General features: G+C 43.2%; 1 protein-coding gene across 1 annotated transcript in view; it reads left to right on the forward strand.

The window, feature by feature from the left end:
• The window catches only part of plgrkt (plasminogen receptor, C-terminal lysine transmembrane protein), an 89,401-nt gene that overhangs the window by 21,303 nt on the left and 51,790 nt on the right, over positions 1–16,308 (forward strand). Inside the window, exon 2 of the mRNA XM_041185633.1 lies at positions 4,687–4,782. Within this exon, the coding sequence (XP_041041567.1) occupies positions 4,702–4,782 (81 nt within the window). The 5' untranslated portion in view covers positions 4,687–4,701. The remainder of the gene's footprint in view (positions 1–4,686; positions 4,783–16,308) is intronic.

Raw genomic sequence — 16,308 nt, forward strand, 5'->3', positions numbered from 1 at the left:
CGTGTCTTGGTGATAGTGGTGGCATTCTGCGCTCTTCACAATCTTGCGCTGGAAAGGGGGGTCGCAGTGGATGATGAAGATGTTGACATAGTGGCTGCAGCTACACACAATCAGTCCAGCAGTGAGTCCGAGGATGAGCACGCACAGGGAAATGCTGAGGAGGTAGACGCTGACCCGGGCATACTCCAGGGAGGCAGGGACACCCAGGAGGCTTTAATCCAATGAACCCTTCAGCTAGCACAACACAGATGGGTCACCAGGACAAGCCAGGGCTGTAGGCTCCATACTTGATACCTAAGTGCCAAATCTGTCAGGTTAGGAACATTAACTAAGAGCCTTGTAAATAAAGCTGAATGTCCCACAAAGCACTCCTAACATTTTTGGAATCCATCCACCTGCAGCAGAAAAGAAGCTTCCTGAGCCATGGTCACATGTCTGAATTTAATATCGCAAGCAAAGAAACTATAGGAAACTAAATGACAAAGGTGTTCAAAATCAAAGAAAAGCATAAAGACCTCATCTTGGTCCAACACGAAAGCACCAGTGACAAACCCGTCATGTGCCTAAGGTGCCTTATGTTTACGTTTCAGGGTGCTATGTCTTGGTGCTGCCCCCTTGCTGGGAGTGGCATCTGAGACAGCCTGCTGACTCTGCTGTCCTATTGGCCTCAATGACCTTGATGGTCGTGCTCTGGCCCGTGGAGCCTGTGCTGGCCCTGCCTGGGAGGGAGCTACCAGTTCCACAGCTGGCAGCTCCCCAGTTGTCGCAGCCTCACCGGGTGCAACGGTCACTGGCAGAGGGGCAGAGGAGCTGCCACCCTCATCCGGAGCGCCCTGAGAGGAGCCCGCAGAGATGACAGGCAGCTGCTGTGCCAATGTGAGGTTGCTTCGGACCTCTCTGCTCACCATGGATGGATGGGCTCCGAACTGGGAAACTTGGTGCCCATACTATCCACACTGGCACTGACCAGCTGAGGTCAATGCCGATGTGAGGGCTTGCAGGTCAGAGCGCATCCCCAGGAAGCCCTGATGGGTCTTCTGGAGGAGGATCTCCACGAGGGTTGCCATTCTCTCCATGGAGGATGCACGTTGCTCGGACATGTGGCTCATTGCTTCGGCGATAGTCCGCGTAGACTCCTCCACCACGGACACCAAGCCAAGCATAGCCTCATGTATCTCCTCCAGATGCTTCCGCACACCTGGCCGCATTTTCTGCAGCTGCTGCATCGCGGACGACTCCAGAGGCACATCATCAGTCACTGACTGAGCATGTACCTGGGCCCCTGCAGTGCTCCGACTGCTGGCGCCATGGGCACTCTCTGTCTCTGCCAGCTCCTCCAGCGACTGTGAAGTGCCCTCACCGCTGTGCCCCATGACACTAGCCGGTGTTCTAATTCCCACCGAGATGCTAGTATCTGCACTGGTGCCTGGCTGGAAGAGATGGTGTGACACTGGTGAGACTTCAGGGCCCTCAGGTGTGACAGGGGGCCTCTGCTGCCCTTGCTCCGCCCCCCCACGAGCTAGAAAATTCTGTCCAGAAATGCTAGAAGTGCTCAACAGGCCAGGCAGCATAGTCAGAACAGAAGGAAGATAAAAATATAATTTTGAAGCCAGTAAAGGTGGGGGCTGGGGGAGGGGCAGGAAGAACAAAGAGGAAGGTCTGTGATAGGGTGGAAGGCAGGAGAGATTACATTGCAAAGATTTCATGATGTAAAAGTCAAAGAGAGTGGTAATAGGTATAGTAACAAGACAAGGGTCTTTTCCAGATGAGGGTTGAATGGCTGTATGGCAGCCACCTGAATGCAACATTAAGGGATAAACAAAGCAGGAGAATAAAAAGCACATAGAACAAGATGGAGGCGGAGTTTATGACCTAAATTTGTTGAATTCAATATTGATTCCAGGTTCGAGACGAAAGATGAGATGCTTTTCCTCATGTCATTTTATTATAATGATATAGTACCTAATTGCGCATAAGGAATTGGATACATACCTTGTGGGTTCATTTATTAAGACTAGGCAACAATTATACATAGGTATAAAGCTTGAAGGCATCAAAGCTGTGTGCGTGCTCTGCTCAAAGGAAAAGAGAAACTAAGACTAGATCACATGACATGTTTCCCTTCCAGTCATGTCATGCTACTGCCCCCTAAATGCATATTACAACACCACAAGCTTGTGTTGAGCTACATTGGAACACCCTAGTAGGCCACAGCCAGAAAGGTCAGAATGGGAGCAAGGTGGAGAATTAAATTTTAAATTGAAATTAAATTATACTAAGCACCCAATTATAGGGTTGCAGGAACAGCAGTTTTTTTTTAAAGCAGCTCTTTGAATGGTGTTTTTTTTCCCTCAGCATTTCAACACTTGCATATGGCACAGTCGTTCTGTACATACTGCATATTGGATGAACGGACATGGAGGGGTCAAGGGGGCATGGAGGTGGCATAAGGAATGGGTGGAGGGGTGAGTGTGTGTGACAGGTGAGGGGTAGAGAGCTTAACAGCTTTTAATACAACTGGGACGCTGCCCCCTAACCAGCCTGCCTCAGCACTCATCCACTCCAATGGCTGCCTAAAATATGCTTCCGGGGTCAGCGGGCATGACTGTCTCCCAATGTCGCCTTCCCAGTGTGAAGATTGCACGTAATGGAGCCCTTTAAACCGAGGCCAGTCTGCCGAGTCGGGAAATTTTCTGACTCGAGCTATCTGAGTCGGTAGTGAAAATGTGTGAAAGAGTACAGCTTAAATCAGGCTTGTCCAACCTTATCATGTGAGGGGCCACATTTCAATTTTTTTCTTACTCAAAAGGTCGATGATCAAATTTCAGATAAATAAAGTTTGGCACAACATTAAACATGAATTTCAAAAAAAAGAAATCAATGTCAAAACAATAAATTGATAATTTTAAAGAAGGTTAATAAATAAAAAATGAGCTTTAAAAGGTGCCAAGCAGCAGAGCTAACAATAAGACCTTGTTGCCTTTTTGATTAAGAAGCAGAACTAGAGAGACAGACTCGGCATTAGGTTCTGGTCACCAGGGAAGGGGTTGGGACTGGGGCCGAGCTGAGGAGTTGAATTTAACAAATACTGACCTTGCATTTGCCCCGTGGCACATACTGTGAGCGGAATTCATATGAACATAGGGGTCGGAAATGGGTTGCCTTTCAGCCTGGGTTTTCCTCCTCTCCTGGCATGTTTTGTGGATAGGTTTTTGGGGAGGGAGGAGGAGGGAAGGGTGTATCTGTACCCATAACACTCCCAATCCCAGGGTTCTTGCTCTCATCTGCTCACCTACACACACTCACCACACACTTACCCAGACTCACTCACCTCACAGACTCATCCATCCACTCACAGATTCATTCACACAGACTCACTCACTCAGAGATACTTACTCACTCACTCAGAGACACACACTCACACAGACTCAATACACATGCACACAACATCCCGTCTCACAACATGCACAAACTCACTCACACACTAAACTCCCTCACTCATTCACACAAACACGCACATTTAGACTCACTCACACTCACACAGACTTACTCATGCAGACTCTGTCTCTCTCACACACGCACACACAAACCACCTCATGAAGAATCAATCAAGTGGTAGCGGGTGGGACCTCCTCCCATTTGGTGGGCCTTAACAATCTCCTCCAACTCTGCAGACCATGTCATTGCCTCCTGCTACGTGGGCCTTCCCAACTTCCTCCTGATTGCCAAACATTTTGTTGCTTCCCGCTTGCCACCCTTCTCACCGCCTCTCTCTTGAGCCCTTGCTTGCTTCCTTTGCTTGGGACAGCCGCCAGAGCGATGAGCCGATCAGCACTATCAGGAAACAGCATGGTTTAACCTGCTGTTCTCAGCCAGCTCTGCGTGTATCTGTTTGCAGATTTTGATATTTGATTTCAGTGTTTTTTTAAATATATGTTCTGTGAACACTTAAATAAGCAAACAACAAAAAGAGAGACACAGCCAAAAGGGGCATTTTCAGGTAAGGCTGTGGAGTAGCTTCTGTTTGGTGATAGAGTGCCCGTAATGAACCAGACTTAACCAACTCCATTTGAAAGAAAGAAAGTGCAATGGCTGCTCCTTGCGGACTGTCAATTGCACTTACCTGTATTTTGAACACTGGTTATATGGGCCAGATAGAGAGGCATGGTGGGCTGGATTGTGGCCCGTGGGTTGGACAAGCTTGCGTTAAATCAACCTGCCAAAGACAAGAAGAATTGCGTGACTGCATATTACAGTAAGACAGAGTACTGTCATAAGATATTGGATCATGAAGGCACATTCTAGATTCCAGGGGACATACGTTCTGTTTATAGAGGTGGTCATTGATGCTGGAATTTCATAAGGTATCATTTTCATAAATGTTGTAAAACATATATATAAATTGTACATAAAAAAAATCTCAGTCTATGGCGTTGCTCAATTATTTCTTGAAGTAATTATATTAAAAACAATTTGGGTGAACTGTACAATTGAATGAAAATAATTCCACATTTGTTGCTATGAAAAACGGTAAGCTCTATTCTTAGTGCAAGGATCAAAGGTGAAACCTCTCTTTAAAAAAAAGCTTCACCTTTTGTCTACCAATGCCAATCAAAGTTTTTAGAGCCAATAAGTGAATGCATGACATTTTATGTGTGAAATAACTTATATTATTATACTTTATAGATCTTCAGGTCCAAGATGGGGTTCTTTATGTCAAAATCAATGGATGAAAGCCTAAAGAAACAGCAAGAGTTCATGGCAGCAAACAGTGCTCTGCAGGTATGACTGTTTAATTCTGAGTGAAGTGATGCAGAGTTCTGAGTCACATGCCTGTTTTCTGTTTCAGATTGGAAATATGAGATGCTGTGGCTTAACTGGTACAAGCATATTGATGAAATGGTGCGCTTTGGAACAGATTTTTAATGAAAAATAAATTGCTTGATAACACAATTGTTACTTATCCAGGCACCCAATGGTAGAGTAACACTAAGAAATGTGCATGACATGTGTAATTTGCTGGCAAGAGTCACATAGCATTTACTCATCAATCGAGCAAGGATTTTTCTATATGGAGGGTTATTGACACTGTTGGTATGAGTACAGGCCTAGTATCCTTTATCTGAAATCCACGGAGCCGATTGTGTTTCGGATTTTGGATAATTTTGGTTTTCAGATACCACATATAGGCCTAGGCCTACTAACGTTACAGTGGCTGAAGCTTAGGCTAGCTATAATCTAGAGTAAATATAATGCCTAGAAAAGTGAGACGTACTACTGAATAATAAATGCAAGGTACTTGTAATAAGATTCCACCTGTGGCACCATCTGTGATTTTGCGATTCTGGGTTCGCAAGGTAAAAAGTGCAGACAAAAATTGCAAGGTAAACAGTGCAGACAATCAACTAGACTTGCCACGTTAAAGGTCAGGTGCAATCGATGATGTTAACATCGGCTCGGGTCAGAGACCTCCTGCGCTAAGGGTCGGCAGCGGCCAGCAAGATGCGTGTTGGCTTGGGTCATAGACTTCCTACACTGAAGGTCGGGTGCAGTCAACGTGGTTCATGTCAGCTCGGATCACAGACTTCCAGCACTGAAGGTTGATGAGGTTCAAAAAAAGTGCAGTTTTCGGATTTATGGATAAAGGATAATCGACCTGTATATTCCTATTTAAAAACACCAATGGTGCTAAACAATTTATTTGCTTTGTGCAAAGTCAATGATGCCTCATATCCTGGGGGAACTACTAGTTTGGCAAACACTTTAGAGTCTTTGCTGCTGGTGGTTACTGTTAAAGTTTGCGAGAGGGCATGCTTGGTGAAACAGAGCTTGAATTATAGACTTTGTAAACAAAAGTAGTTGACAAATTCCACATAAATGGTTTGCTAAATTCAACCAAATACTTCCAACAAAATTTGCAGTTGGTGAATCAGATCCTGGTTAGTCTAGTAGGTTGCATCTTTCTGGTAATCCTAAATTATCTCATTGAAAAGAATGATAGTGACAGTTTGCAGGAGAAGATGGCTTGGGTTGGACATGTGGGGCTGGAGGAGGCTGTTGAGATAGGATGGAGTGAAGCTCTGGGAGGGACTTGTAAATGTGGACAAGGTTTTTAATAAAATGAGTAATTTGTAAACTGACCTGTCCTAGCATGTGTAAAAATATTGATAATAATGGGAATCACCTCACCTCAGAGACAAACCAATGAATTTTCTACAGAAAGCACACTTCAGTGTGATCCTTAATGAGCATGTCTAACTGGTGCATTTAATTGATGAGGTTTGGCGTTGAACCAGCTAGTAGGTCTTTTTGCAGGTAATTATTTAAAAAGATGCTAGAATGCAGACCTAAGAGGATTGATGCACCAAGGGACAACATTGACTTAGGAAAGTAAAGCTAAATATTATGATTCTGCATCTACTACTGTTGCACGAGGTTGTACAGTTTCAGTATTTTAGATTAGTCTTGAAACAATTCTTAAGTGTCTACGACTTTGAGATTATCTTCTCTTGCCTCTATAAGTAGGTAAGCCTTTGGCATTGTGTCAAGGATAACAAACAGGAAAACCTTTTCTGATAATTATGAATCATGATATCATCATGATTCTTCTCCCACCTTTGATAAGCGACAGTGTTACAATGTCAGATTGCATTTTTGCTTTAAGCTGAAAAGAAAGTTTATTAAACAGTAGATGAACAAACAGATAAAAGCAGCCGTAATATTTGCAAAAGTCGTTATATTAACTGTTCAAGAGGAAAATGTCAATGCAATGTTCCTTCATCTAATTTTCACCATTTTGGAAGCTGATCTAGCCTGGTGCAACTCTTAAAGTTGCAAGAAGATGCTATCAATTCCCCCAGTTAAACTCAGCCTGTTGGAAAGCTTGAACAGGTCTATATTCCTCCAGCAGTTTGGATTTGAATTACTGACAGTGGATTCAAAAAGAACTGACTGCCAAAACATTTACATGGACAATTATGGTATGGATTGGTTTAACTATGGCCTGACTGCCTACCTTTGGACCTACTGATCAAAAACCGGTTCCAACTGTACTCATAATATTTATATTCATTTAGACCAGAGACTCTGCTTATAATACAATAATAACAATTGGTTTTAAACTCCTTGACAAAAATTTGCCAAGACTTTAGGCCATTGGCAGCGTCTCAGGCACAGCTGATGGCTTATCAGAAAATCATGGACATGCTGTCTGCAATTTTGTGTCCATTGCAGGCAGCGCAATAGTGAATTTTAGATAAGCCATCACTGTGTGAGACCCTCTTGGTAGCACAGTGTCTCAACAAATTTTTTCCCTGTGTATTGGGACAGAAAATGGAAGGTCTTTTCTTTATAGAATTTAGGACTACCGAGCCAAAACTAAATGAAATGCTTCCAGGCAGAGTTTTTGATTCCCAACAGAGATAGGACCAGAGGAGGGAAGGCCCAAAAATTGGTGTCGGAGAGTGGCTTTGCTAGCATGTAACCTGTGATGTGGCACAATATCAAATGCCTTTTGGAAATCCAAGTACACCACATCTACAGGCTCCCCTTTTTTGCATTACTTGTTACTTCCACAAAAACCCTAATAGATGTGTTAAACATGATTTCCCATTCACAAAACTATGTTGGCTCTGCCTGATCACACTATTGTGTTTTAAGTATTCTGCTATAGCCTCTTTAATAATGGACTCTAACAATTTCCCTATGACAGATGTTGGGGTATTTCAGCAACCTGACAATTAACATAGGAAGTGACACTCTCAGGGAGTGCGTGCAAGTCAGAAAATCTGTGCTTTTCTCTCCAGGATTTGCCATCTTTCTTACTTGTGTGTAGTGTAAAATGGCTGCATGGGACCTTTGCTCCGCACTCAGTCAGCTCAAAGCTGTACCAATTTTATGGCTGGGCCTAATTTAAATGCAAATAATGAGCCACCAGCACTAACTAGGGTCACTACTGGCAGTTTGCTGATTGGGAAGGTGAGAAATATGCTATACAAAGAAAACCACTTGTCCTTAAAGTGAGGTGCATTTTCCAGTGGTGGACAGGTGACAGCTATTTTCTGGGACAGTGAGAAATGTGACTTGAACCAAGGCCTCTCAGACTCTGTGATGGAAGAGGTGCGCATAGAGAAAGTTAACAGCAAAAAGCAGTTCCTCTTTCCCCTCCAACAAAAGACAGGTGCACAAACAAATCAGCAGCGATGGAGAGAACTGGCTTTGTGACTGAATGCTGCAAACATAGTTCCCAAAGTCTGAATGTAATGCAAGAAAAATAAAATGACCTCACCAGGAGTGCCAAGGTACAACTCCCTTTCCTGCACCTCTTTCTGCTTCCACTCACACTCTTACATCTACATTCCACCCTTTGGTCACACTTGCTGTTCCCTCCTTTCATTAATCACACTGTGCTAAACTACCTCAGGCATCCTGAAAGCCCTTCAGTAAGGCACAGACTAATCCATTTTTACACTTCACACAAGGGAAACTGGCACACAAGAAAGGAAAGAAATGAGAACAGGAGGAAGTCTCACCTGTATATAGATCCTGACACCAATAGTGGAAGCCATATTCAATGTCATAGAAGGCATGGAGCACTGGAAATGGCCAGGCTGGAGATGGTGCAGAGTGGGTGTGCATCTTCCCTTCCTTTCCTTGTTTTACTTAAGTCTCACACACAAGCGAACATTCAGCATGATACCTGATGGTGCAATGTGCTGCCACATATCTGTTACTGCTTACTCTTGCCACAACATGCTTTCCCTCTCCACCTCTCTGGGTCCATCATGTGTGTTGGGCCTTGTGGTTGCACAAATTTTGGGCAAGAACCCTTCCAAAGATGAACCATCACTCATTCTCACCAGCACAGAAATTTACCTGCCAGGTTAAATAGATATTGAGCCAAGTTGAGTGTGGATGGGTGTGGGGGGGTGGGGGTGGTGGTGGTGGGCGTGGGTGCGGGAGAGGTGTGGTTCTACTTTGGGTGATTCACTGAGCTCAAGTAAGCCGGAGCAATTGTAGTTTGAAAGGCTGACCTAGGCAAGTGTTCACAGCTCACATTCTCACTCTGCCGCTGAGGACAGAGGTAGATGCAAACCACCTTTTAAAAGATAAAATACTTAGAAAAATACTTGCTGAGCACCAGCAATGCCCCAATGCACGGAACTGTCTCCTAGTCAATCCCTGCGAATATGCTGAGTATGATGTAGACTCGCCCCAACTTGTGTGAGGTTCTGCGCATTTGCATCAGCACTCTGCAGTCAACATGTGATTACTTCAGTGAAAGCTGCAGGGGTCTGTGGCATCAGTATCTTGCATAGTTGCTAATGCTGGGATCATGCAGGAACTGGGTTCAACCATTTTTTGTGCACAGACTTTAGAAGATGGCACAGTGCTAAGATTGCCAAGTTATAGGTTATGACTATATTTTGTGCCCTGTTTCTATCTCCCATGTATGTAAGGCAGTCTGAATGCTTGGCATGCAGCAGGCAATACTTAACAGTATATAAGGAAACATATTTTGTGCATGCATACTTTACCTGTTCTTGTGTTATATCCTCATGGTGACCCTTGCTAAGGCTGATTCCCTCAGTTAAATTTGTTTCTCATTTGTTGGGTTGTTTCTTTGGATGGACAATGTGGCCATCTCTTGCACTGTCTTCTCGTGGCCAACCTACACTACTGAGGAGGATGCTATGGAGTGCCAAATTTAGCAATTCATCTTTCATCTACTTCCTACTGCAGCAACCCTTCAGCTGTGAATAAGTGGTTGTGGACTTTGAAGTAAACAAAGTGTTTGTTTCGTGAAAACGCTCTTCCTTTTAAAAGATTGCTGCAGTCCTTTAAATACTGCACTAGTGCTGATTACCCCACCTCTCCCGACCTGCAGGTTCACCACCAGGGGGCCTGTTATGAACATGAAATGAGGCAGGAATTTGTACAGAAATGGCTACACACAGCCAAAACCGTTTAAAACTTATTGTGTATATTTTCTGTTGTTGGAGCCCAGCTGTTAGAAAATTCAGTTCTCTGTCATTTTTAAATGCCTCTTTTAGCTTTATTCTTATCAGCCAAATTCTTATTTGTGAAAAATATATTCACTGGTTTACATTTAGATCTCGATACCCCTGCTACTCTTCAAAAGAAAATTTAAAAAAATGCTGTACTTGGGATCAGATCACACATTAACCTAGTTTAATTTCTGATCACTTGAGGTTTATTAATCTTTCCATGAGGGTCATTTTGAATCTGGACAGAAAATAAGTTCTGAAATGTGCAGTGTGTTGGTAATCCCCTCCACTTATTGACCCTGTATTTTAGACGAATGGAAAGTATTCCAGTCAGACGAGACAATCTTCAGATACACAATTGGAAGAGGGCAAGAACATTCAGTTTTCTGATATCCGTGTCTCCACACTGCAAAAACAAATCAATAACCTTTTCAAAATTGTTGGTAAACTTACAGGACACACCGAGGCCAGAAATCTTGTGACAGTACCAAATAAACAACCTTTATCGGCAACCTTTTACCAAAAATAAACAGCTGCCTTTTCATAATCGCCAATTGTTGTCAATTGTGTTTTTTTGCCTGGGCCACTGTGCTGTTTAATAGAAGGTAAGAATGCTTCTGGTAATGAAATGTGAGACTGGAAATTAAGCTGTACAGTTGTTTCACGTATGAATATTTAACACATTTGTAACAAGTTTATTTTAAACAGTTTAGCTGTGAGAATAATGGATTAAGGAATTTGACATGAACCAGCTAAGCTCTCATCCAACAACATTGAATAATGTCCGATTCTTTTGATGAAGTTCACAGAATAGACCAAAAATGTTCAAGGAACATTCTGAAGAAGCTATCAGCAAGCAGCCAGCCAACCTACTATTAGGACAGCACATAGAAGAAGCTCAAATTTAAGAACTAAAATATATAAAACATATACTACAGCCAAGGAGAAGCTTCAAGATAAAATACAATGAAGCCAAAATCTACTCAATTATGCTCATGAGCTTACACTCTGGTTTGTAGAGATTGCCCTGGTCACTGTCTGAGGCCAACCAAACTGTTTGCAACCTCAGCCAACTGTTTGACCCGTACCTGACCCTATATCCGCTCCACCACTAAGATCATCTACTTCCACCACCATAACATCACCCATCACCATCCCACCCCAGCTAATTTGCTGCTGAACTATCTCCATGCCTTTGCTACCTCTAGACTCAACCATTCTAAAGTTCTCCTCACCGGCCCCCACCTTGCACCTTCTGTCAACTTGAGCTCATCCAAAGCTCTGCTGACTATCTTAACTCACACCAAGTCCTATTCACACAACAGCCCTGTCCTACTGACCTGCATTGGCACCTGGTCCTCCAGTACTTTGACTTCAAAATGTTCATCCTTATATTCATATCCTTCCATGGCTTTTACCCCTCCCATTTCTGTAATCTCTTCCAGGTCCACATGCCTTCAAAATCTCCATTCTCCTGCAATTGTGACTTCCTACACAACCCAGGCCTTCACTCCACCACAAGTGACTCTGCAGTCAGCTGCCTGGGCCCCAAACTCTAGAATTCTCTCCTAAACTTACCTCTCTCTCTTTCTCTTTGGCCAAGGTTTTGATCACCTGTTCTCATAGTTTCAACATGGTTCAGTGTTGAATTTTATTTGATAATCCTCCTGTGAAGCGTCTTGAGGCATTTTTGCCTTGTTAAAGGTGCCAAATAAATACACATTCTTGTTTTTGTTGAAGATTTGTTTCCAGATTTGGGCTTCAGCCTTGAACATGAGAGAAATATCTCATGAAGCCCTAAGTGAGTAACATACCACTTTCTGGAAATGCTGGTGCCTTGCGGTATGGGTGGAAAGCCAGTGATAGCTTCTCCTCTGATTTGTTGAACTCAACCAGTTGTTCAACACCACTGTCACCAGCCTTGGCAATTGGAAATATAACTTAATATAACTTAATAAACTTCAACTTAACAAAGATCTCATAAATTCCATTACGAAATAATTGCATTCAAATTACCCCATTCTTGCTCATGTGGTACCTGCTGTTTCATCATGTTTAATACTGAAGTATTCCAGATCTTTATCACATAAATACTGAACACGTATAGCACATGGAAGAGTTCCGGACAACAGAAATATGATAAATCCGCTTGAACTCTGGCGGATCTGTATTTCCAAAGTAAAACACATTTAAAATGAGTACTGCTCAGCTACCTAATAGTCACAGAGAGTAGACTATCAATGATTATCTAATCACTCTAGTGTTGTAATCAAGTTAGCCTTAGTTCTATAATTAACAACTTCTAACAATTAGGCACTAACAAGATGAATGTGAACTCCCATTGAGCATTTGATCAGTTTGTGTAAAAGTTTCAAGTGGGAGTTTTTCCATTACATTTCTTGGCTGCATATGATCCACTAATTTGAGTTGTGGTATGGTTTGAAAGGCTTGGATTACTACTTTTTGTTAAAATGCCTCTTCTGCACTGTGCATGGAAGAAAAATTTTGTTTATTATGTTTCGGTCCTGTATGATACTGATGCTGAGGAGATTTAACTGTTTACAGCAATGGATGTTAGAGTACAGGCACCAGAAGAAACTCACTGCTAATGACTGTTTGCCACACAGTAGAGGGTCGGGACCCACATTTGACCCACCATCAGGGTCCTGAGCCAAAGCCCAAAATCCTGTCCCATGTTTTTCCAAATTCTGATCTTACCAGCTTGCATATGTGTACACTTTGGCAGGCAATAACATAGCTTTATAGGGTGCTTCTCAGTTGCTTTGTGCAGATTATCATGTTGGCTTGAATAGCAGGAGGGCCAATAATCAGAAATATGTCATTAATGATTATGATACAGCTCGACAGCTCTTGGAATCCGAATATAGTTTAAATATTTACACAACCACCTCACTAACAATCAGTGTTCTGGTTATGCTATCAGGGAAAATACATAACGATTCCATTACTTACTTCTTGCTTTCAAAAGATTTAATTGAAAGGGTTGACCTAGCGATAACGAACTGGATTTTCGCCATGTCAGGATGACGCGGGAGCCCTGTAAAAACGGCAGGCAGCTCCTGGTTCCGGGATTCCCGACCCAGTCAGAGGTTTAGTTTTCAGGAGTGCATTTTAAGGGGGGGGGGGGGGGGCCTCAGGTCCAAAGCCCACACCCTGATCTCCCGACCTGGCGAGCTCCATTGAGGGAGATAGGCATGTCCTCGTCCCTCGCAATTTTCATGCGGGCGGGCTAGCTTTTCAAAGAACTATGTTTCACCGTGAGGCAGCTCAAGAGTGTCATGAGCCATAGTCCACACGCGGAACAATTAGCCTGTGACAAATGTTATTGAGCTACTGGGTGAAGCTGTTGTGGATCTTTAAAACCACGAGCAAAATTTCCGCGATCAGCTTGGGGTGAGTTTGGAGGTGAGTGAGTGTGGAAATTCACACCACTGGCATCAATCCCGTCCTTGACCATTTTCCTGGAGGCGGGATGAAGGGTGGAAGGGTGAACAGCTCGTTCAGGTAAGTTAAAGACCAATTAAGACCAACAAACGGGATCCAACTGGAATTTTCCTCTCGGGATGCAGGTCCAAAAGTTAATTCTCATGCCCCACATGCCAAGCTATGCCACTTCCATGCCCATTCACCCACTATACACTGTATGAAACCAATGAACCCTATAGTGACAACAGCATATATAAAAAAAAGCCTTTTAAAAGAAGTAATTGATCGATAACTTTCCACTTCTTAAAAAAATCTCATTTTTACCGCAGCCTGATGAAAGTGTCAATCATTCAGACCCTTTAAAGTATCAATAGCAAAAACTGTAAGCACTTGAACACTCTTTATCTTGTGTAAATAAACTTGTGAAATTGACCTAAAAGATCAGAGAACCAGAGCTGTCAATCGAGGAATGTTTTCTCTGTGGCTCAGGTATTTCAGCAGACTAATGGATTTTTGGACTCTCAGTTAAGCCTCATTATGTATTCTTGGTTGAGAGCCTAGACATGCATTAGATGACTAAAACATCTAAGCCCAAGGGAAAACATTGCTATACAGTGTACAGTGAGTGAATGAGCATGGAAGTGCCATAGCTTGGCAAAGGGCCATAGGGAGTGGGTGGGGGCATGAGCAGTATGTGGGATGTAAGAAGTGAGGGCTGGAGGGCACTCTGCTTTTATTGTAACTGGGACAAGACCCACAGCATCAGAATGGCCTTTTAAATACTCCACCTCTGCAGCCAGCAGCCCCTGTGGCTGCCTCCAAACGTTTTCCCAACTGCAGCCTGTACCCACCACCCCACCCCACCCACAGTGAAAATCCTGTCCTTGTGGGCACTTTCTCCTGAGGCAGGCAGGCCAGCCGCGAATTTTACCAAATCCCGCTACCCACCTTGAGGACGAAAATTCAGTCCAATGTATGAAGTAACTCAAAATCAAGAAAGAAATGTTAGTGGATATACCTATGGTTGCCAGCATTTACCTCCTCCACCCATTCTTCTTGTTTTCTTGTTTGTAGGAATAGTTGATATATGCTCCATTTGAAGACTGTGAATATTTCAACTCTACAAATCCTTGTGTTTTACATTAACATTTAAATTATGCTGGAACTTTATGTCCTCTGAAATATAAATGAGTTTGTGTAGGCAAAAGATAAAGCCTGCTTAAAAAGCCACTCGATAAAGAAGGGCAGAATTTTGCATCCTTGAAACAAGGTGCTGCGATGGGTGGGTTCCACGGCGCATTTCCCACTAGTCAGAATGGGGGGAAATTGCACCATTTCCATGCTCGGAAGCTCATTAATTATGCACCGATGGGTATCGCTCTGAATCACCCAGTGAGTTGGGAGCTGATTTGTTCCCCACCATTACCTGATGGGGTCAAAAGCCTGGGTGCTATATTTAAATGCCAACTGAGCACACCTATTTCACTCTCTCCAGCCCAGCTGTTTCCAGGATACATTTAGGGATATCCAGCAACCAGAAGAAGGCTGCAAGCCAGAAAAAGAAGTTTGCACCCCACTTCTGTCCTGACACCCTCAAGGCCTTGTCATAAAAATATAATAATTTTCATCATATTATTGTGAATAATTGTAAAGATAGATTAATAGTGAGGTTTGGATTTGTTTCTCTGTGTGGATGTGTGTGTGTGGGGGGAGTTAATTGAATTTGAGATAGCTGGTCTGGAGCTTTTGAGTTATCAAAAGGGAAGTTAGGTTACATGAACATAGCTGAAGTTTTAGACTATGAGGTGTGAGGAACATCTGAATTTGTAGATAAATCAGAGTAGTTTGAATTTCAAAGAGATGGCAATATGTTACACCTAGCCATAAAAAACAGTGGGCAGAATTTTGCCCTTGGTAGGAATGTGGGCCCCACCAGCTTGTTGGCGGGCGGACAGTGGACCCCCGTGACTGAAACAGGGCCTGCCACCATCTTGAGTGGGCAGGAGGGATTCCCTATCTGTCAAATTGCGTTCTTTCGCGCATGCACGTGAAAGAGCTCAATGCTCCCTGAAACAAAGTGCTGTCTCAGGGAGATTAGTGACAGTGTAAAAAACTGAAAAAATAGAAAAATAAAAATATTATTAACATGTCCCCCCACATGTGACAATGTCACACGAGATGGGACATGTTAATAAAAATGACATAAACTTTATTAAACTTTTTTTAAAAACGGACATGAACCCTCATCCAGCCAGTGGATGGGGTTTCATGTATTATCAGAAGCCTGCTGGGGCTCCTGGCCTGCCTGCCAGCCTTAAGGTTGGATGGGCAGGTCTTTAACAATCTTCGTTAGCCTGTCAATGGCCTTAATTGGCCATTGACAGGTCGGCGGGCAGACAGCTGATTTCACTGTCCGACCGCCTTCCTAAAAATTTAAAGGGACTGGGATGACGTTGGGGTTTCCTCCCGATGTCATCCCGTGTCATTTTCCCATCAGCGAGTGGGCCCCACCCCCAAATCGCCGACGGGAAAATCCTGGCCAGTGTGTTTATTTTTCCCAAAGGTTACTAATAAAATTAGTACTGTGTAAAGATTTATATTATGAGAAAAGTAAAGCTGCAGAAACATACAGGAACAATGGAATTTGCATTAAAAGAGAAAAAAAGATGTATAAAGGAGATGAGATTATTTGTAAGGGGGAAGGCATTCTAGGATCTAAGGCAAGTATGAAAAACCTCCAGCCCCTGCACATCAAATCGCTGTCTACAGGAACCGAAGCTAAGAAAACTTACTTTGAATATCACTGTTCATGGTATTGTGTGCTTTGCCTGGGTCGGGTTAATTCTATTTTGTT

The sequence above is a fragment of the Carcharodon carcharias genome, chromosome 4 (genome assembly GCF_017639515.1).
Source record: "Carcharodon carcharias isolate sCarCar2 chromosome 4, sCarCar2.pri, whole genome shotgun sequence".
Taxonomy (NCBI): domain Eukaryota; kingdom Metazoa; phylum Chordata; class Chondrichthyes; order Lamniformes; family Lamnidae; genus Carcharodon; species Carcharodon carcharias.